Source organism: Anser anser, assembly GCF_964211835.1.
Source record: "Anser anser genome assembly, chromosome: 19".
Taxonomy (NCBI): domain Eukaryota; kingdom Metazoa; phylum Chordata; class Aves; order Anseriformes; family Anatidae; genus Anser; species Anser anser.
The window spans coordinates 2,484,995-2,504,980 of NC_139740.1; the positions used below are offsets into that span (position 1 = coordinate 2,484,995).

The 19,986-nt window shown below is 41.1% G+C and overlaps 1 protein-coding gene across 5 annotated transcripts in view; it reads right to left on the reverse strand.

Moving 5' to 3' along the window:
* Window positions 1-499: 499 nt before the first annotated feature.
* The window catches only part of GAS7 (growth arrest specific 7), a 112,712-nt gene continuing 93,225 nt past the window's right edge, over window positions 500-19,986 (reverse strand). For all 5 annotated transcript variants that reach the window (XM_083805223.1, XM_083805225.1, XM_083805224.1 and 2 more), the window contains 4 exons: window positions 18,460-18,583; window positions 14,783-14,862; window positions 11,570-11,668; window positions 500-10,847 (listed from right to left, as the gene is read on the reverse strand). In XM_083805223.1, coding sequence (XP_083661349.1) covers window positions 10,734-10,847; window positions 11,570-11,668; window positions 14,783-14,862; window positions 18,460-18,583 — 417 coding nt within the window. In that variant the 3' untranslated portion in view covers window positions 500-10,733. The remainder of the gene's footprint in view (window positions 10,848-11,569; window positions 11,669-14,782; window positions 14,863-18,459; window positions 18,584-19,986) is intronic.

The following is a 19,986-nucleotide window of genomic DNA, read 5'->3' on the forward strand; positions in this document are numbered from 1 at the left end:
GAATTTTGGTAAGGTTGACTTTGACTTTGTTAGAAGACCTGCCAGCATGCATGTTAACTCAAACATTCAAAGTAGAACAATTTATTAACAACATTTTACAACAATGCTTTCTCTTCATCTAAACTTCAAGGTAAACATGGGACTTGCAGCTAAAGGACTGTGTGTAGAACACTTACAGAGCACTTAAACTATGCCCATTTCATGGCAGCTGCTTTCACGCCTGTTTATGAATCAAACCCACTTAACTACTGTGTTTTAAATAGTTTTCTATATAAAAATGAAATTTTAACAATTGTACTCATCTGAATATCATGCAAAGGTCTGAAAAGGATATGGGTAAGTACATTACACCTGATGGATGTGATTGCAAATTCTAGCTGTTACACTAGCATCAACAAAGCAGTAAATGTGCATATGACACCCCAGGTGTACTTTGACGATATTGCATTCAAAAGGTGTGTGACTTTGGTAGAAGAAAAAAACAGTCTGGTATATACAATTCCATGCTCAATGTGTCTCTGTACAGTTTATTTTACAGGTTATGAGATGAGCACTGTGGTGCATATAAACTTGCAGAACAATAGAGGAAAATACAGTTTAACCATATGAAATTGTTTTACAGAAGACAAACATTATGTTGTGGAAATGCCTTCAATATTGAAGGACAAGATCCATACTGACATATAGTAGCTTCCACCAAACTCTGCCAGTATACCCAAGCTGAAGATCTGCCCCTTAAATGCTTTCTGCATTCAACTTCTTCAGGTTGGTGATTCCTTCATGTACCTTTATGGAACAAACCTCATCCTACAATTTGCACAATGATGCAAGATTTACTAATTACCCAGACAGAGACTGCATGATACATAAACTATTTTAAGAGGTCTAGTCAGCCAAAATTTATGGAATGTTACAAAACTCTGGTTAAACATCTTTAAAAAGAAATTAGTAGTGGCAAGAGACATCTTTTCTAAAATTTTAGAATGTATTTAGCAAATTACACAAAAAGGACCAAACAAGCAATCTTATTTTAGCAGAAAACTCTGTTTTACTGTATGACTGGTAATCTGGCCTACCCTTGAATCCTTGCTGCCAGAATGTCTGCAAAACCGTTTGGTAGATTTTTCACTGTCTTGGGCTGCTGGAAAAATGGAAATTAAAGAGAAGAAAACATTTGCCCAATACTAGAACCTGCTGGTGGTGGGGTTTTGTTTGTTTTTTGTTTTTAAATTTCATTTTAACGAATAGAGGTTTCTGTCCCTAAGAATGTTTTTGTCATACTGAAGTAACAGAGTGGTAAATGGGTATCAAAATTCCTTATGTTCTTTTGAAAATCTCAGTCATCCCATCAAAACACCTCCAAAGGAACAAGGAATTTCAGGTCAAGCATTCCCAAATTCAAATGACTAAGATTGTCACATCGTGCGGATGTGAGATCCCTGAAATCACTGTTCAGCTTTGGACTTCCAGTACCAGAAAAATTGTTCCAAGCAACTGCTTTAAAGAAGAGTCAAGGTTTGTTTTTACAAAATAGCATTAGTTAAGCCCTAAATGCTACTTGACTCAACTATATTTTATGCAGAACTGCCTGCTTATTCCCTACTGAGACCCTTATACTGAGACCACTATACCTATGTGTCAGAAGATTAAGTTAAAACTGTCTTTCAATGCAGTTAAGTCTAACATGGCTAACATTTCCTTCTCCATTTTCAGCACTATGATTTTATGATGCCTGTGTTAGACTGTAAATGATCAGTGACATAAAGGCAGGAATATATAAGTGTGAATGCCCTAAAAGAGTGCACAGTCCAGAACAAGGAGGAAGGGTTGAGATTCCTGCACAGATCTGTACATACTGGCTGCTCCTAAGTTCTGAAAATTTTTAGGGTCAATCTGTGTATTTTATATGGTTGTAGCATGTACAATTTAAAGAGGCACTTCAAGAGGAACAACTAGCTCAGTTTTAGTAGGGTTGTGATACAAGCCATTATTCAGTTATTTATGAAATCAGTAGCTCTGAAAGACTATATATATTCAAAACTATACTCTTGTCCACTCACTGAACCTGAATATAGCAGCTGAAAAGCTTTTGTTCTTAATATCCACTGAGTTTGTCTCTTACAATACACCTGAAACAGTTCAACTTAATGTAAGTTGAGGGAGTTAAATTTGAATGTTTCAAATTTGTATTTTTATGTAATTAGTATGCTATTACTGTAAGACAAATTTTATTGGTCTCTAAAAGATTTTGTCCATGTACAATTGTTAGAAACAGATGTTTCATTAGGCACAAAAGGTTTCTGCTTTGAGAACACATGGGATTAGAAATTTAAGTGAAATTTTGCTATGTGTTGGTCCCTTCAGAAAAAATCTCCAGGGAAAAAAGATAAACTGTGACTTGCACAAAAAGGAGTCATTGCACTTCCAAACCTAGTGGCTGTTTAGAGAACTCCAAAACAAAACCCAAAACAACATCTCCAAAAAGCAAGCACTTACCAGCCTCAGAAAATATCCAGAAGCGTGAAGTTTGGTCAACACATAAAAGAAATGTTCTATGAACATTCAAAATCAAAGAAAAGATCTTGAAAACTGGTGTATGTCAGTAACGAAGGGGGAGGGGGGGGTAGTAACAATGAAGTTGAAGAAATTAAAATTGACAGATGCCCTCTTACATAAGATCTACTATGAGACAATGTAATGAATAATATTTATACAACAGTTCTCAGGAGGAAGACAAGGACTTGCTGATGTGAAAGATGACATCATAATTATGTAAAAGAAAGACTGTGTTCTCCAAGCTCCTGGAGAATACCTGCACACGAGGCTTGATAGATTTCTGCCTGACTCACAGCCAGTTCAGTGCCGTGGCACAGGACATCATACTACTGCCAAATCCAAATAACATTCTGCAGTCATCAGTGTGCTATTGCCACATATCAGTCTCCTGCTTGCACAATCACATGCTAGTCAGAGAGCCCTGTATCAAGGAAGAGATACAAGGGAACATTTCATTACTGATTTTCATATGCTAAGCAAAATTCAGCAATGAGCCTTCTACTGGACCCGTCAGGGTTCTGAGGAAGATGAGTGCCTAGCATCAAGCTCAAATTTCATTGGGGCAATTAAATATTTTACTATCTTATGTGTACGCTTTTTAATTTGAATCTGCCTGTGACTATCACCCGCCTGGTTAAGAGGGACCAACATGCTCCTCTGCAAAATGTCAGATGCCTCCACCATGCACAGAAGGACACCAGTCAGCTGCTCCTGAACACCGTACCGAAGGAATGCCCATACAGGAAGAATTATTCACAGCAATGCTTCGGAAACCACTACGTCTGGGACCTGATTCTTCTGTTTGAACATGTGCTGGATAGCAAAACGCCTACAGACTTTACATAAGGCTCAGTGATCAGGAAAAAAGACATTGTTCTTGCAAAGTAGAAATGTAAGAGTGACCAGGACTGCTTCCAGGACATCAAACTCTTGACTCCTATCTCTAGGAATAGGCCAAGCAGGCTGCACTAGTGCAAAACAGCACACTGGCTATTACGAAATAGCAAATACTTTTTCTATTCAGAATGAAGCAATCAGTTGATCACACCAAGAAGCCACATCTACTCACTCCAGGGGTTCCTTCAAAGTGCTGGTTTGGATTTCTAAGGTGCTTCATAGTGAAGGACCCACCTGGGTAAGCAATGCTCTTTCTCCCTCTCTCTCTGTGATAAAACAAACAGATGGTCAGAGCCACTTTTTCACTTATTTTGGGAATTGGATCATTAGAGCAGCAACAGGAGAGCTGTAGGCTCTAGAGCCATGCTCCTACAATAGCCTATTACACACAGCTGTTGAGAACTGCATACAGCAGCTAAGTCTCATACATTAAGTATTTGAGATTCTCGTTTCTTAATGTTTACCTCATTGAGAGACTGAGAGGAAAAAAAAAGGAAGCTTGTGAATTCCTATTCAATACCCTTATTTTCAAAGTCTCTGGTATCACCTGTGTGTGCCCTGATGACTTCCTAGAAACCTCTGACAGCTAAGCACTTCCAAAGAGCAGGTCAAAAGAGTGTACATTTCTGCATAAAGACTATGGAGGCTCACTTCCAGCAAATATTTAAAGAACGATGTAAAAAAAGGTACAAGTTTGAAGATGTTCTGAGAAGGTCTGAGTAATTACGACTGCTATCACCATGTAAAAGCTTCCTGTGAATGCTTTATAGAAAATTCCTGTTAGGAAAATAAAATATGAGAAAATAAAGTGACTTAGCAGGCAGATCACTGTCCCAAAACAGCTATGCTTGCTTGCATTGCATCATGGTGTATGATTCTATGGGATAGCAAAATTAACAAAAAGCAGTTAATTCTGCAACAGAAAACTGAATATACATAAAGTTTAAAGAGAAACAGAGAACAAGTTTGCACATCACCTGCTACGCATGAAAGAACGAACGATTTGAATATATACTGTTACTGTGCAATATGGAAGAAATACAGCTACCCCACAGCAGCTCAAGTAGGGCTGCAGAAGGAAAAAAGTGTTCCAAGAACATAAGAAGTATTTCCACATGTCTTTCGATGCTCTTATGATCTTTTAACATTAAAAAATAAAAATTAAAAATTAAAGCCATCTCTAAAGATCCCAGTATCAAGTAATTACAGAATGGCTGAGGTTGAAAGGGACCTCCAGAGATCACTTAATCTGTTAGTTTAACAGCCCCCCTGTTGAATTTCGTGAGGTTCCTAACCACCCAACTCTCCAGCCTGTCCAGGTCCCTCTGAATGGCAGCACAGCCCTCTGGTATATCAGCTCCTCCTCCCAGTTTTGTGTCATCACCAATCTTCCTGAGGGTGCATTCTATTCCGTCATCCAGGTCACTGATGAATAAATCCAACAAGACTGGACCCAGTACTGACCCCTGGGGGACACTACTAGCTTTACTAGCTTACAGGCGTCTAAGTAGACTCTGTACCGCTAATCACAACCCTCTGAGCTCTGCTATCCAGCCAGTTCTCAACTCACCTCACTGTCCACTCATCCATCCCACACTTCCTGAGCTTGCCTATGAGGATGTTACGGGAGACAGCGTTGAAAGCCTTGATGAAGTCAAGGTAGACAACATCCACTGCTCACCCCTAGTCTATCCAGCCAGTCATTCCATCATAGAAGGCTTTCAGATTGGTTAAGCATGATTTCCCCTCGGTGAATCCATGCCGACTACTCCTGATGACCTTCTTAGCCTCCACGTGCTTGGAGATGACATCTGTTCCATCACCTTTCCAGGGATGGAGGTGAGGCTGACTGGCTGGTAGTTTCCTGTGTCCTCCTTCTTGCCCTTCTTCAAGACTGGAGTGACATTGACTACTTGGGGCAGAATGGCTGGAAAGCTTCCAGAGGAAAAGGATCTGGGGGCGTTGGTTGATGCTCACCTGAACGTGAGCCAACAGTGTGCCCAGGTGGCCAAGAAGGCCAATGACATCCTGGCTTGTATCAGGAATAGTGTAGCTCACACTGGTAATTGTCCCACTGTACTCGGCTCTGGTGAGGCTGCACCTCAAGTACGGTGTTCAGTTTTGGGCTCCTCACTACAAGAAGGACATCAAGGCCCTGGAGCATGTCCAGAGAAGGGCAATGAAGCTGGTGAAGCACACAAGTCCTATGAGGAGCAGCTGAGGAAACTGGGGTTGTTTAGTCCGGAGAAAAGGAGGCTCAAGGGAGAACTTGTTGCTCTCTCCAACTACCTGAAAGGAAGTTGTGGGGAGCTAGGGGTCAGCTTCTTCTTGCAGATAACTAGCGATAGGACAAGAGGGAATGGCCTCAAATTGCGCCAGGGGAGGTTCAGGTTAGAAATTAGGAGACATTTCTTGGAGTGGTCAGGCATTGGAAGGGGTTGCCCAGGGAAGGTGGTGGTGCACCATCACTGAGGGTGTTTAAGGAAAGGCTGGATGTTATACTTAGGGTCATGGTCTAGTGAGTAATATTGGTGGTTGGGGGATGGTTGCACCAGATGATCTCGGATGTCTTTTCCAACCTTAATGATACAATGATCGGTTTTCTTCCAGTCCTCAGACACCTCTCCTGTTCTCCATGATCTTTCAAAGATGATGGAGAGTAGCCTACCAGTGAAATAGCTTTCGTACAAGAGAACAACTGAAGACTTACAACACAAGTTCAACATATAGAGGTGACTAGCAAACAAGAGTTATGGATGTGAGTGAATCTGGAGCAGGTTGGATATCTGAGAATAAGGCCTTTTTGAATCTTGCTCTATGAAAGCAACTGGAATCCTGCCAGTGATGGAGAGAGTGCACTTGGCCAGTGTTGCAAATGACTCATTACTTTCATCTCATTAACTCAAACAGAAATCAGCTAACAGCATTGGATCCAGAATCAATTCTGTTAGGAAAAAAGTTAAAAGAATACCTCAGAGAAAGACTTGCAAGGACTTTCTATTGAGTTAACTGTACCAGAAGAATATACCTTAGAATATACAGGCAGACTGGTATAGACAATGAATAAAATGTAGGCATTCCGTACAGTAGCTGAAATAACAGTTGCATAACACCTCACCTGTTGTAGCACCGGAGTCAGGACACCCAAGGGATTCGAAGCCACCGGAGATCATAGAGCCTTCTAGCTCAGACAAGAACTCAAAAGCTCTGCTTGAACTGGAGATCACCAGGGAACCAGAAATTTGGCAGCATGATACAAGTATGTATGTGACAACATTGCTTAATCCTAGAGAGGGAGCTATGCAGGAGGGGAAGGCCTTTGAAACACAGGCAGCTTCAAAAAAAAAAAAAAACAGGGCAAGTGGAGCTACCAGATGAAAATTAAAGGCAAATTCCCACTAATAGTGCTTCTTTAGGTAAAAGCAATCAATACTAATCAAAACACCCTCTGCTCTGTGAACATGGAACCATATGAAGACGCAAGACAGCATCAAACAACAAAAAACAGTCTGGTACCTATAGCAACTAGAACAGTAAAAACTTGTATGACGTGTGTTGACCCATCTGCCAGAAAAACAAGATCACACCAGAGCTCAGGACCTATGGTGGCAAGAGACTTTTTTTGCAACTCGATGATGAATAGAGCAATACTGAAACTCCCAGAGTAATCTTGTTAAGAACAAACATGAGGGCAGGCATCCATGCTTCCCTTCAAACATGCCACTACTACTTTAAAGATATTGGCTGTTCAGAAGCATAGGATCTCCACCAGTCGCTGATTTGTAAGGTGTCACACTGTCCAAGATCCATCAGCCAGACTAGGTAATGGGCCAAGTATCACTGATTGCAATCTGCAATGTGGTACCACAATGGAATACCATTCGTAGAAAATAACATTCACATTGTTTTCAAGCAACAGCAAAACTTCCCTAATGCTTCCATCAATAACAAGATAAAATTCTTATTATATAGGAAATATTTCACTGAGTACAGAGCAGTTCCATGTAAGGGTTTGCTGGGCCATCAAATAAACAACAGCCAGACACAAGTGCACACCTCATCTTATGCAAGAAAAACAAAGATACAGCCTCCACCAAGAGAATTATCATTCTACACAGCTCACACTTTCCTGCAACATTTCAAATAGACCAAAAAGTAGAAGTAGGAAAACTGCCTGGAAATAATTAAAAATCAACAATAAAAACCAAGTAATCAGAAACTGCAACTGAGAATTGAGAGCAGCTTAAGAAAACCATAGAAGTGGAACCAAAATACATTTCAGCCCTCAGAGAAACCTGTGCGAATGGACAGTATTTCCAGTTCAAAGCAGATAAAATAATAAACAACTGTGAAAAAAGGAGGAAAAATAAACTATAATTGGTAACAGAGTATTTCAGACATTTATTAAGGAGAATACCATTTAAAGTGCACAACTAGCTTGTTTGGTTTTGCAATCAAAACGTGATGAGATGTCATCAAGACTGCTCATTTTAACTTGCAGTGAGGCTTAGAATACAGGGGTTGACTTTAGACGTGGCTCTCAAGTACAGCAGTAAATTTTGGCCACTAAAGTTTTGAAAGCTCACCATGAATTTGTGGTTTTAAAAAAAAAAAAAGTGCCTGTCCTCCAAAGTGCATGGTAGAAATAGGAAAAGTACAAATCAATATGCCAAAAAGAATCATATTGAGAACAGAGTGTGAATGAACAGGAAGACTGAAAAAGCCCTATCAGCACAAAACTTCCCTGTTCAAGCAGCATAAGAAGACTTGAAGTAAAATGTGTGTAGTCTAACAGTTCAAAGAGCGACACTTAGGCAAACTATGGTTCAGGCATCAGCATGCTGGATGCTTCCAACACTGAGAATAAAATTGTAACTGCAGATTATGAAGTGTGTAACTGAAAGACAGTATGGTAGGTGTCAGGTCTAACAATCAGCAACAACAGGAAGAGTGATCCTGAGAATGCAGCAGTCACAAAATCGCACCTGCCAATGTGCAAAGGTTTATAAAGGGTAGCAACACAGCAGAGAAGGGTGCTGAAGAGACATTTGCTTTTGCAAGATGGGAATGACTTGTAATATCAGATTTTTTAAGGTGAATAAAAGGTGATTCATTCTTTTTCTATGAATCTATACTGGTAAAGAGGTGGTTGAAAAAAAGAAAAAGCCACTCTATGAAAATGCAACAGAATTCAGTTTGAAATGACAAGCCAGAAAAATAATCACTTGCAGCAATATTTTAAAAAGTATTTCAGATAAGACTTCTCTGCATTTCAGCTTGTGTTTGTAAAGGGGAAGATTAATTCTCAGTGCTCTAATCACAGCACAGTAATTTAAATACTCTGAGATTGGTGAACAAAAGCTTAAAATAACAGCCAAGCGGAAGACACAATTTTGGTAAGGGGGAAAAGAGATGTTAATAATGAGATATAGTAGGGCAAAACTGTGGATCAAATGAAAAAGTATAGTTTTGGATACTGTAGCTAATACCACGCTACACAATGAGGAAAGGCTATAGTGGTGAAAATCAAGGTTTCACAGGATCACAGAATGGTTAAGGCTGGCAGAGATCTCTGAAGGTCATCTGGTACAACTGCCATGCTCAAAGCTGGGCCAGCCACAGCAGGTTGTCCAGGACAGTATCCAGGTGGCTTTTGAAGATCTCCAAGGAGGGAGACTACAGAACCTCTCTGGGCAACCAGTTCAACCAGTTTCTGCTGGATATAAAAGCAAGAATCTTGAGTATAAAATGCTGAAATAATAGAATCATAGAATATCCCAAGTTGGAAGGGACCCATAAGGATCATCAAGTCCAACTCCTGGCACCACACAGGTCTACCCAAAATTTCAGACCATGTGACTAAGTGCACAGTCCAAACGCTTCTTAAACTCCAACAGGCTTGGTGCAGTGACTACTTCCCTGGGGAGCCTGTTCCAGTGGGCAACCACCCTCTCAGTGAAGAACCTCTTCCTGATGTGTAGCCTAAACCTCCCCTGCCTCAGCTTGACACCATTCCCGCGGGTCCTATCACCGGTGATTAAGGAGAATAGATCGGCGCCTGCCCCTCCACTTTTGGGCCCTCTAATATATTAACAGCAACACTGATCAATCAGTCAGAAATAACAGCGGAAGAAGAAAATGAACACCTTTTCAAAAAGTCTCCGAACACTGTGCCAAAAGCTGTGTTGAATTTTTGGTAAGGAAAAAACTGTGTTTAAATATATGATGATGCAGAAGTGCTGGGCACCCACAGCTATACTTAATGCAGTCTAGAATCACAGATACGTGGTACCTTTGAAAATCAGGATCTAAAAAGATAAGCATAATTTAGCTACATGAACTTGGTAATTAAATATAGCTAAAGTCTCTGATATTCAACTGAAGGAACCAACAGAGGGCAATTTAAACTTGAATCCCAAACAAAATGTTAGAGAGTTGTCTTTAAAAAGACACCATGAAAAAACATCCCGCATAAGCAGGAAAGGTTTTGAGCATCTCATTTATTCCTTGGTATATAACTTCTTTCTGTCATTGAGCTAATTCTGTCATTGAGCTAATGAGGTAGGTATAGCACAATAAAGTCTTTCCTGGTAAATAACACTTTCAACTTTATCAATTGGCCTAGAACAGAAACAATGACAATAATAGGTTTATGTATCCCTGAGAGGGAGTATAAAACAGGAAGAACAAGAGTCCTCTCTATAGATATGGGGGAAAAGGGCCATGGTGGGAAACTGTTATATGAAATAAATGTATTTGCACAACGTTGCTGCAAGATATGCAAGTTTTACAGATGGGGGAGCCAGAAAGTTAATTGACTTGCCTGTGGTCATGAAAGCAGTCAGTAACAGACCTGGGGTTCATGATTAGGGCTTCCTTGCCTCCTGCATCATGTTCATTTACCCACTTGCTGGCCAGAAGAGACACTGCATTGTTGTTCTAACATACTATATATGATAGCCATGCAAGGGATATAGCACAAAGTCACTGAAGAACACAGTTCTCTCTGTACCAGAAAGCAGATTTCTTCTGGAAGCTGCGTGCAATTGAGAACCTTTGGTGGGAAGTGCACACCTGTTTTCTTCACCTTGGAATGTTTGGTGTTTAAGGCTTAGTTAGCACAATGAAAACCATTTTAATGACTAAATGTAACAGAGATAGCCCGTACAGGCATAAATTACAAGGTGTCTGGTAGTGGAACAACCTTTTCCATATGCTCTTCTGACCCCTAAAAAAAACATTAGCCTGGTTAATTCATCACGTACAACTATAAGAACAGTCTATATTTCCATGTCCACAGGTCGGATATCTCCAGTTTTGTGTTCTTTTACCCACAATTCCCTGTCTTTGGCAGGATCCACTTTCCGAAGCAACTGATCCACGAGCTCTACTGTCTGAAATAAACAAAACAAGAATCAAAATGTCAAGGGTGCATTTCAAGTGGATACAGTCACTGCTCTGAAGTGCAGAACTGCTTTGGGCATGCCTGTGTGGCATTTGCTGACAACTAAGAACTGCATGTACTTGAGGCCAGGGGACAACGGCCAGAATGGGAAGCCTTGTAGCAGGAAGCAGAAAAAAGGCAGGCCTGCAATGTCAGGCAGAGACAAGCTTCCTATACCAGGCACTGGCCAGTCAGTCTCTTGACTCTAGATCTGCAAGCTATACCTTACATCAAATACAACCATGTATTGCAGGTCAGCATACCTCCCGTGTTTAAATATTTGAAAACTAGACTTTTTAAAAATGAAAAATATACTTCCTCTCCCAACAGTGAAACTGTCTATTTACCATCTTTCATTGCAAGAAAAAATGACCTTGAGGTGTAGCATATGTTGCTGGCAGAGCTGGTAACAGCTCATGCTGGTCAAATGAACTTCAATACCCCAGCTAAAAGCTGTGATCCAGTAGTATGAAATGTAAGCAGGATCAGGAAGTCTTGGAGGAACAGGACTGGAGGGTTGCACTACAGTACTGCTGCAAACTTAACAAGCTGACAACATGCACTACTTCCACATCTCTTTTTGGTACCAAGTTAGTCAGATCAGGATAGGGACCATTCAGCTCAGATGAAATGCAGTAAAGACCAAAGGGATTAAACAAAAAGCAGACTTACACTTTGGTTGAACATGTCTGTCTCGTGCCGCAGCTGTGTATACTGACAAAGATGCTGCCGAATCATCTCCACCCTTTCAACTTCTAGTCTCTCAAGCTCCTGAAGAGGAAAAAAAAAAAAAAAAATCAAGTGCACATTTTTCTTGGAAGCTGATCTGGAAGGCCCAGCCTCCCAAAGGATGACATACAAAAGGTCAGTGCAATACAGCCCCAGTCAGTGCAATACAGCCCCAGGGTCATGCTTTGGAACTGAATTCTGAGGTTCCCCCTGAATTGCAAAGAAGAGACAGCAAGCAACAGAAGTCACTTTAGCCTTAGCCAAAGGACAGAAAAAAAGGGTAAAACTTCGCATTGTTTTCAGGGATACTGCAAGCCAAGAGGGAATCTGTTTCCTGCAAGAAGCTTTGCATGTTTGTTGAAGTTAGCTCCGGTGATTCCTTGGGGAAGCAGGAGACCGTGTCAAGGTGTATGACTCAGAGGGCCTTACACCTGATAGCAGTTTTATCTGTTCACTAGATGATGGGCTGGGAAAAATCTCCACCTTGCCCAGCTGGCAGCGAGAATCATAGAATATCCCGAGTTGGAAGGGACCCATAAGGATCATCAAGTCCAACTCCTGGCACCACACAGGTCTACCCAAAATTTCAGACCATGTGACTAAGTGCACAGTCCAAACGCTTCTTAAACTCCAACAGGCTTGGTGCAGTGACTACTTCCCTGGGGAGCCTGTTCCAGTGGGCAACCACCCTCTCCGTGAAGAACCTCTTCCTGATGTGTAGCCTAAACCTCCCCTGCCTCAGCTTGACACCATTCCTGCGGGTCCTATCACCGGTGATTAAGGAGGATAGATTGGCACCTGCCCCTCCACTCCTCCTCGTGAGGAAGTTGTAGACCATGATGAGGTCTCCCCTCAGCCTCCTCTTTTCCAGGCTGAACAGGCCAAGTGACCTCAGCTGCTCTTCATACATCTTCCCCTCTAGGCCCTTCACCATTTTCATTGCCCTCCTCTGGACACTCTCCAACAGTTTTACATCCCTTTTGTACTGTGGTGCCCAGAACTGCACACAGTACTCGAGGTGAGGCCACACCAGCGCAGAGTAGAGAGGGAGAATCACTTCCCTCAACTGATTAGCGATGCTGTGCTTGATGCACCCCAGGATACGGTTGGCCCTGCTGGCTGCCAGGGCACACTGCTGGCTCATATTCAACTTGCTGTCAACCACAACTCCCAGATCCTCTTCGGGGCTGCTCTCCAGCATCTCGTCGCCCAGTCTGTACGTATAGCCAGGGTTGCCCCATCCCAGGTGCAGGACCTGGCACTTGCTCTTGGAAGCCCAGCAACGCTTTAGTTGAAAAGACAGGTGGTTTCTAACTTTCCTGTTGATTTTTTTTCTGCCTCCCTCTTCTCTGAAGGCCAGCTAGGACTGGGGAGGGCAGTATGCCTCCTGGATTCTGATACTCTTACTGTGCGTCAAAATCTGCATTTAGTCCTTTCCTTGGCCACCTGCGTGGGAGTAGTAGAAGCAGCATGCCACAGAAGTCTATCTCTAAGGATACAAACTAAAATGGGCTTAACACTCCCCTCTGATGTATTACTAGAAAGTTCTGCATCCACAGGGACATTAGTGGGGTCAAATCTTTAAACCAAAATTGCATTCAGAGAGCATTTCTGATGTCTGCTTACTGGGCACCATGGTGAGTGCAGCCTCAGCATACACAAGCAGGCAGGCTGCTTCATTGCCTTCACTGTGCTTACTGCTATTTGTTAAATGTCTTGTGGGAAACAGATCCCTGATTTACAGCACGAAAATCTCAGGTGGCACACTATCTGCCTGGGGAATTAGAAGAGCAAAGGAGCTCATGGTATGCACAGGACTGAAAAACTTATCTACTGATGTTGCTGGCTGACGTACTGAGCTTATGGAAAAAACTGGGCCAGTTTGAACTCAGACTCCCTTACTTAGGGCACATGTATGTGGGACCAAGAAACAGAACCCATTGTCCTAATGCTGATGAGCATGCGACACAAAGAATGTGCATTGCATGTGCAACACAAACTTCCTGAAAGAACGCACACAAGGAAACTCAAATCTTCAAACTCTGACTCTCTTGACTGTGTGTTGTATATGAACAGATCAGATGCAGATTGTTTTTGAACTTAGATTTTATATTGATTATACTGAGACATATATTCAAATGTTTCTCAGCTTCCATCTCACAACAAACCAACCTACTGTGCAGGCTACAGGCTATGACAAAAGCACTTGAGTTGTACTGATTCCCCAGAAACAAATATGCAACTTACATATGGCCACACCTCTGGCACTTATCAGTGAGAAAACACGAGTGCAGGTAAGAGGAGGATCAGATCCCTTACATACAGGAACTGCCAACTTTTCCTCTCTTGTTCTGCTTTTGGGACTATATCCGCCTCCTGAATTTCCATGCCCCATCTGCCTTTATTTATTCAGTGCACATTAAATATTGCACTGACACACTTCTAAATGCTGAGCAATTGACTCTGCTTCTTATTAGGAGGAGTCTGAAGTTTTGTGTTTGTCCAGTGAGGAAAATACCCACAGAAGATATTTTTATTTCCCACTTTTGAAAGTAACTGGCTGTCATTCAGAAGGGCTCTAAGGAATGGCATGAGGGAGGAGCCCTAAAGCTAACGTATGCATATTTCAAGGAATACAGCACATCAAAGCTAGAAGAGTATCTTTGTATGCTAGTGACTAATCCTGAAGGCATATGCCCTTAGGGTGAATACTGTGAGCTGTGTTAGCATCAGAGAATAAGAACAGTAAGAAATTAAATGATATCTCTACTGAGCCAGCAATACTTGTGAAGAAACTTTAAAATCATAGAAACAAAAATTCATTAATTTATAAATGGATTCAGTGATTTAATGTGTGTCTTTCCATGTATTCCTTGCTCATTACTTCATCCTTCCTGGGGACAATTCCAGCATTCCAGCCCATAGGCAGCTCTGAACTGGTTTAGAGTCTTCTGCAAAGAAACAATTATTTCTGCCTTCCGCAAATGATATGTTTTTCTTAGAACTGAGAACACAAGATACCACAGGAGAGTTATCACCTAATTCTCCCAATGCTTTTCCCTGTAACTAGCTAAGTAAGCTTTTAATAACTTGCAACGTTGATATTACAACTTTGCAATGCTATATAAATTTAAGATGCTAAACAGAGTTACATACCAGAGTGGTGGTCACCATTTCCTCAAACCACTTGGACTGTGCTTGATTATAAAGATCCACACAACGCATCAGATCATCTCCTGAAAAGTTCAAGACAGCAACACTTTAGTCCTCTCTAGCCTATATTATGAAGCTTAAAAGAAAGTTGTAGTTCATGTATTGTATACGGATCAAAAAGTTTTGAAGGTCAGTCCTGGCAGAGCTGAACACAATTGTTAGATGGTATTTGTTAGGCACAATAAAAACAATTTGAACGAAATGTATGCAATTGATGTCTGCTTAAAGATCAAGTGATTGGGGTGAGAAACCATGAAGGAGAAAGAGAAAATTTTAAAATGAAAATATGAACACTAAGTAATATTTTATATAATGACCAGAACTATGAAAGATAGTTACTTCAGTTAAATTAAAGCTGGTCATAGAAAATTATATCAAAAAAATAAATAATTAAAATGGGAAATCATAATATTGAGTTATGGAGCTGCAGGATAGCAGCTCTGTAGTTCAGACTCCATTCTAAGACAGGTTTAAAACAGGAGAGAAGCATCAGGCTCAAGCTTTCTGAGATCAAGGGAAGCTTTTTTGCAGCAACCTCAACTGAGCTGCACACTCTCATATTCTCCTTCTTCTGAAGATGCACAATTCCAGTCTGGCTCTGGCTTCCTCTCTTGTTCAGGGCAATAATCACACCTTATTGCGTTACTTGAAATTTTCTCCATTGTAGAGCTCTGCTCTGACAAAGAGGGTAAAGTGGGTGGCACGTTTGAGATTACCACTTTCTGACTAGTATATTCTCTTTCTTCTTTAAACGAGGCTCAGTTATTCCTTCACTAATCGTTGTAATGTCTTGGTCCACAGTTCAAATTCATACAGTTCTTTTAGGTATAAAAAGATCTTTATACAGAAACCAGGGAAGAACTGAGCTTTAAGAACAGGACTACATAGACCAGAGAAGTGTCAAAGAAGTAAATGCATCTGAAAATTTGAGCCTCATGGACTTAAAACTTGGTGTGGCAACCAAAGTCTATAAAAACAAATGAACAAACCAGCCACATAGGATTCAGGGCTTAAAGTTTGGCAATATACTTATCTGCCCAGACAGGGGATGCCTAGGCTGACATGAAAACTGTTACCTAGCAGCTCCCACACTCCAGAAGACTCTCTAGGTATCAGACTCCAGATATTCTCCACCCACCTGTGTGAATCTGAGTCACTATACAGCCAGAAACATGAAAGTCATAGAACATATGACATGGAAGGAAGGAAAAAGCAACATCACTTATCAGTAAGTGGTGGGATTATAGAAAGGGTGTGGTTTGAAGTGGTATCTGGAAGTCTCTAGTCCTACCATTCACTTGCAGCAGGCCTAATTTCAAAGCTAGATCATTAATGCTGCTGCTGTGTACATCCCAAGCACCCCAGAAACGCTGCTGGGTAGCAGTAACTGTGGGGATAAGGCCAGTCCTCCCCCTTCCATGCACTGTAACAGTGGCACAGTCTGGGACAGTGATGGGGGGACTCAAGCCCAAACTCTTGGTTACTCCCTTCTTATCTTCATCTCTCCTCTGTTTGTTTGGTAAATAACTATTACAAACAATTTCTGAAGACCCAAGTGAACAGAGAGGTTGTGAATTTGCAGAGAGACAGAAGAAGAACATTTATCAAGGAGCCTCCTGTCACTAACACAGCATTTGTTTCTCCTCAGATGGCTGCCTATACATACGGTCAAACTGTAAATGACTCTCATCAGTGTCCTCAGAACCCAGACAAGCCAAGAGAAGCCTTAGAGTTTTAAAACTGTTAAGGACCACTCTACCAAGACAGACCTATGAAAGGATGAACCACAGAAGCCCTAGTTAAAACATATTTTTATCAAAGGCACGAACAGGGATGCACATGGATCCCATGGAAGTGATTTGACTCCGTAAAACACATGCACAAATCACATCGAGTAGTTTCATCTTCACTACAGTATAACACACGCTACAATATTCTCAGTATTCCTTAAACAAATCATTTTAATCACTAAGTAACAGAGGAAAAATAGACAGAAAGTTCACTTTCTGTGAAAAAGGCAGTGTAACAGGCACCCACATGGTTGGGGGCAACTGTGACTTAGAGAATAACCAAGGAAGGAACTACAATTTAAGGAAGAAACATCCTCAGTTGAGCAAAAATCTGTAACTACCTTTGACAGGAACTTCAGACAAGTGAAAAAATCAGATGCAGTCCCCCAAACAACTGTAAATAGGATTAGTCATATGGGCCTTAACCTTGCCAGTACTTGTGGTGTATGCAATGGTTACCTGAGGAACTTCTACAGAGAGGAAAAATCTATGAAGATGGTATCAAAGACTGATAAGGCTTGTCCCATGAGAGAAACAAGAACCATGTGTAGACACCACTTGGAAGACAAACCTCCAGAACTTGAGCTGCACATGAATCAGGAAAGGCTAAGGTCCTTTCTGTGGGAGAACAGAGGCTGGTACCACCTAGTTCTCTTTCACTGCAGTAATAAATGGCACTGAGCTGTGAAAAATTGACAATAAGTTTAAAAGCTAAGACTGTACTTAGCTTGAACTGTAAACAGTGCTATGTTTCAGCCAGAAGTTCAGAAAAACTCAGGATATGGGGTGGGCCACGCTACCTCCATACTCTGTACATGATGTGTGGAGGGGAAGCCTGTAGTGTGCCTGTCCCTCTGAGAGCTCCTGGGGCTAAAAGTGCTTTGGTAGAGTATTTGAATATACCTGAAAGTGTGAATTTGCAGATCCACGATCACACCAAGAAAAGCCCCGAACTCCTTGCTTGCCATCTGGATGCCCTAGCTGACAGGAAGATTCAGACTCCTTCTTGCTTGCTCCTTCTGGACCCATAAAACTTGCCTTCATGGTTGCACACTAACCCAGCTTCAACAGGAGCGACGCAGAGCAATCTTATCCCAGAACACCCCATAGTTTGCTTACACTTCTTTGTGGATGGGCAACTGTATGTTTATAACCCTGACTTGAGAGAGCCTAAACTATAGGTCTGCTGCATTCTGGACAAGCACCTGTCTGCTACCTGAATGGCAATAGGTCCTCCTTTGGCAGATTTTCAACTGAACTAAATACAACCTGAAAAAGTTACAAGCATGTCTGGAAAACCCTAAGGGATTTAAAAACAGAGACCTCAGGTAGGAGACAGGCATCTCGTTGTCTCAGCAAGATCAACATCAAGCCACAATAGAGATGTTTCTGTCTGAAATCTGAAGCGTGTATGCAGGCTAAATAAGTTTACTGTACCCCAATTCCATCTCAAAATCACTTCAGGCTACTACAAGCTTCTTTGAATCTGACTTTTAAAGTTTTGCAAACACTGTTATCTTAGCACACCTTTAGAAAACAAGTATAATTCACTCTTCTTTTTGGCCAGTTACTGAAATCATCCATCATTTTCTGAAGTCTGACTTAGAAAAACCCGGCTTAGTTTTTTCTTTGAAGAGAATTCTCCTCTTCAGAGGATTTAAAACCAAACATATCCATACCATGCTTCACATTGACTTCATAGCTGGAATCTTAAAAAAAACAATGCGGATGGACAGGCAGTTCTATCCCAGTTTTTCCTGCCACAATCTTCTTGGTGGCTTTCCTGGTGCAGCACTTACCTCCTGATGGCCCCTGGTCACAGGTACTCACCTGCCTGAGTGGACTTCCGCCTTGCCTTTTTAATTTCCTCTTCTGTCTTGTTGCTGAGCTTCACCTCCAACTGCTGCGTTTTTGCTTCCAGATCCTTCTGTCTCTCCGTCAAGGCCTTCCGGGCCTTGGATTAATTAAAGAAGATCACATGTTTTTACAGGAAAAGAGCTTCCAACTGCTTTCAGACATCTATGACTTTTTCATACAAATGTGTCAGTAAGAAGTCAGGTTTCTAACCCAGTTTCAAGTACAAGGATTCAAGTTCCTAGGACACCATGTGGTGTTCAAAGAAGTGCCTTATTAGGATTTTTCACTGACCATCTGGACTCTCCCATAGGTCTCTGCCTATCTGCCTTACTGTACAAAAAGCATCATCAGACTGTCATGTTCTTTAGTAACTTTCTCATTATTTCTGGAACAAAAGGGAGCTGTAGCTTCTTCCAACTCTCTTAACCAGTATCACCAAGATACTTCTTCCACTTACTTCTCTCCTTAGGATCTGAATTGTTGAAAGAATTTCAAGTACACTGTAGAATTTATTTTCAACTACCCTCTGGTTTCAATATATATTTATCAGAAATTTTAGCAATAGGTAATCTTAGACTTATTTTAGAAAAACTAGTTCAGGTTCGTGACTACAGCAGTTCATAACATAGAAATCAATAACCTGAGACCTGTTTACAACTGATAATTTAATTACCTTACTTTAAAGTTCTTCAGGCTTTTAAAACCTGATTTATCAGTATAATTACTGAAATTATACTGGCAAATTAGTGAAGCATCTGAATTATAATTACCATATATGCATGCTGTCACCCCATTTGGTGAGGGTGCCTAAATATATTTAAAAAAAAAAATTGCTTTGTCCAGACTATTTCACTTGTTATAAAATAGGTCTTATTTGTTCTTTCTCCAGCATCTAAAACTAAATTTGGATAACTATATATTGTTAGCACCTTGGAGTTTTCCTGTAACTTACAATGCTTTTGAGGTGTTACTTGAATTTTTCAATTCACTTATAGACATTGGTCTTAGCTTGGTAGGTCGAAAGGTGGAGCTGCAGGAAAGCAATATGGTGAGAAGCTGTGTGCTTCAGGCAAACTGCTGACACAGCATTTTTCTTTTCTTCCTTCTCTAGACTCCTATTTCTGATTCATTCGTTTCAGTATCCTACCGAGGACTGTGTTTCATTGCAGATGTGATGGTAAATAACTAAGAATTTTACAGCAAAATGCATTCCGTGCATACATACAGTCTAATAATCTTGTGTATCCTGCCACACTTCTGCCCCTGAGCAAATTTTCTCATGTGCACTCTGGTCCTTAATGGAAATCCAAACAACCTCCTGCATTAACTGAGAGAGACATTTTCCTCTCCAGGTCATACCCAAGAGTATACTGGTTGAGGATACTGTAACAAACAGCCACACCATTTGGGGTAAGTGTCTTGGCAGCTGAGCCACAGGTATCTGTTTCCTGCCAACTACTGAGAAGACAGAACTATTTGTAGACAAAAGTTTCTTTTAGT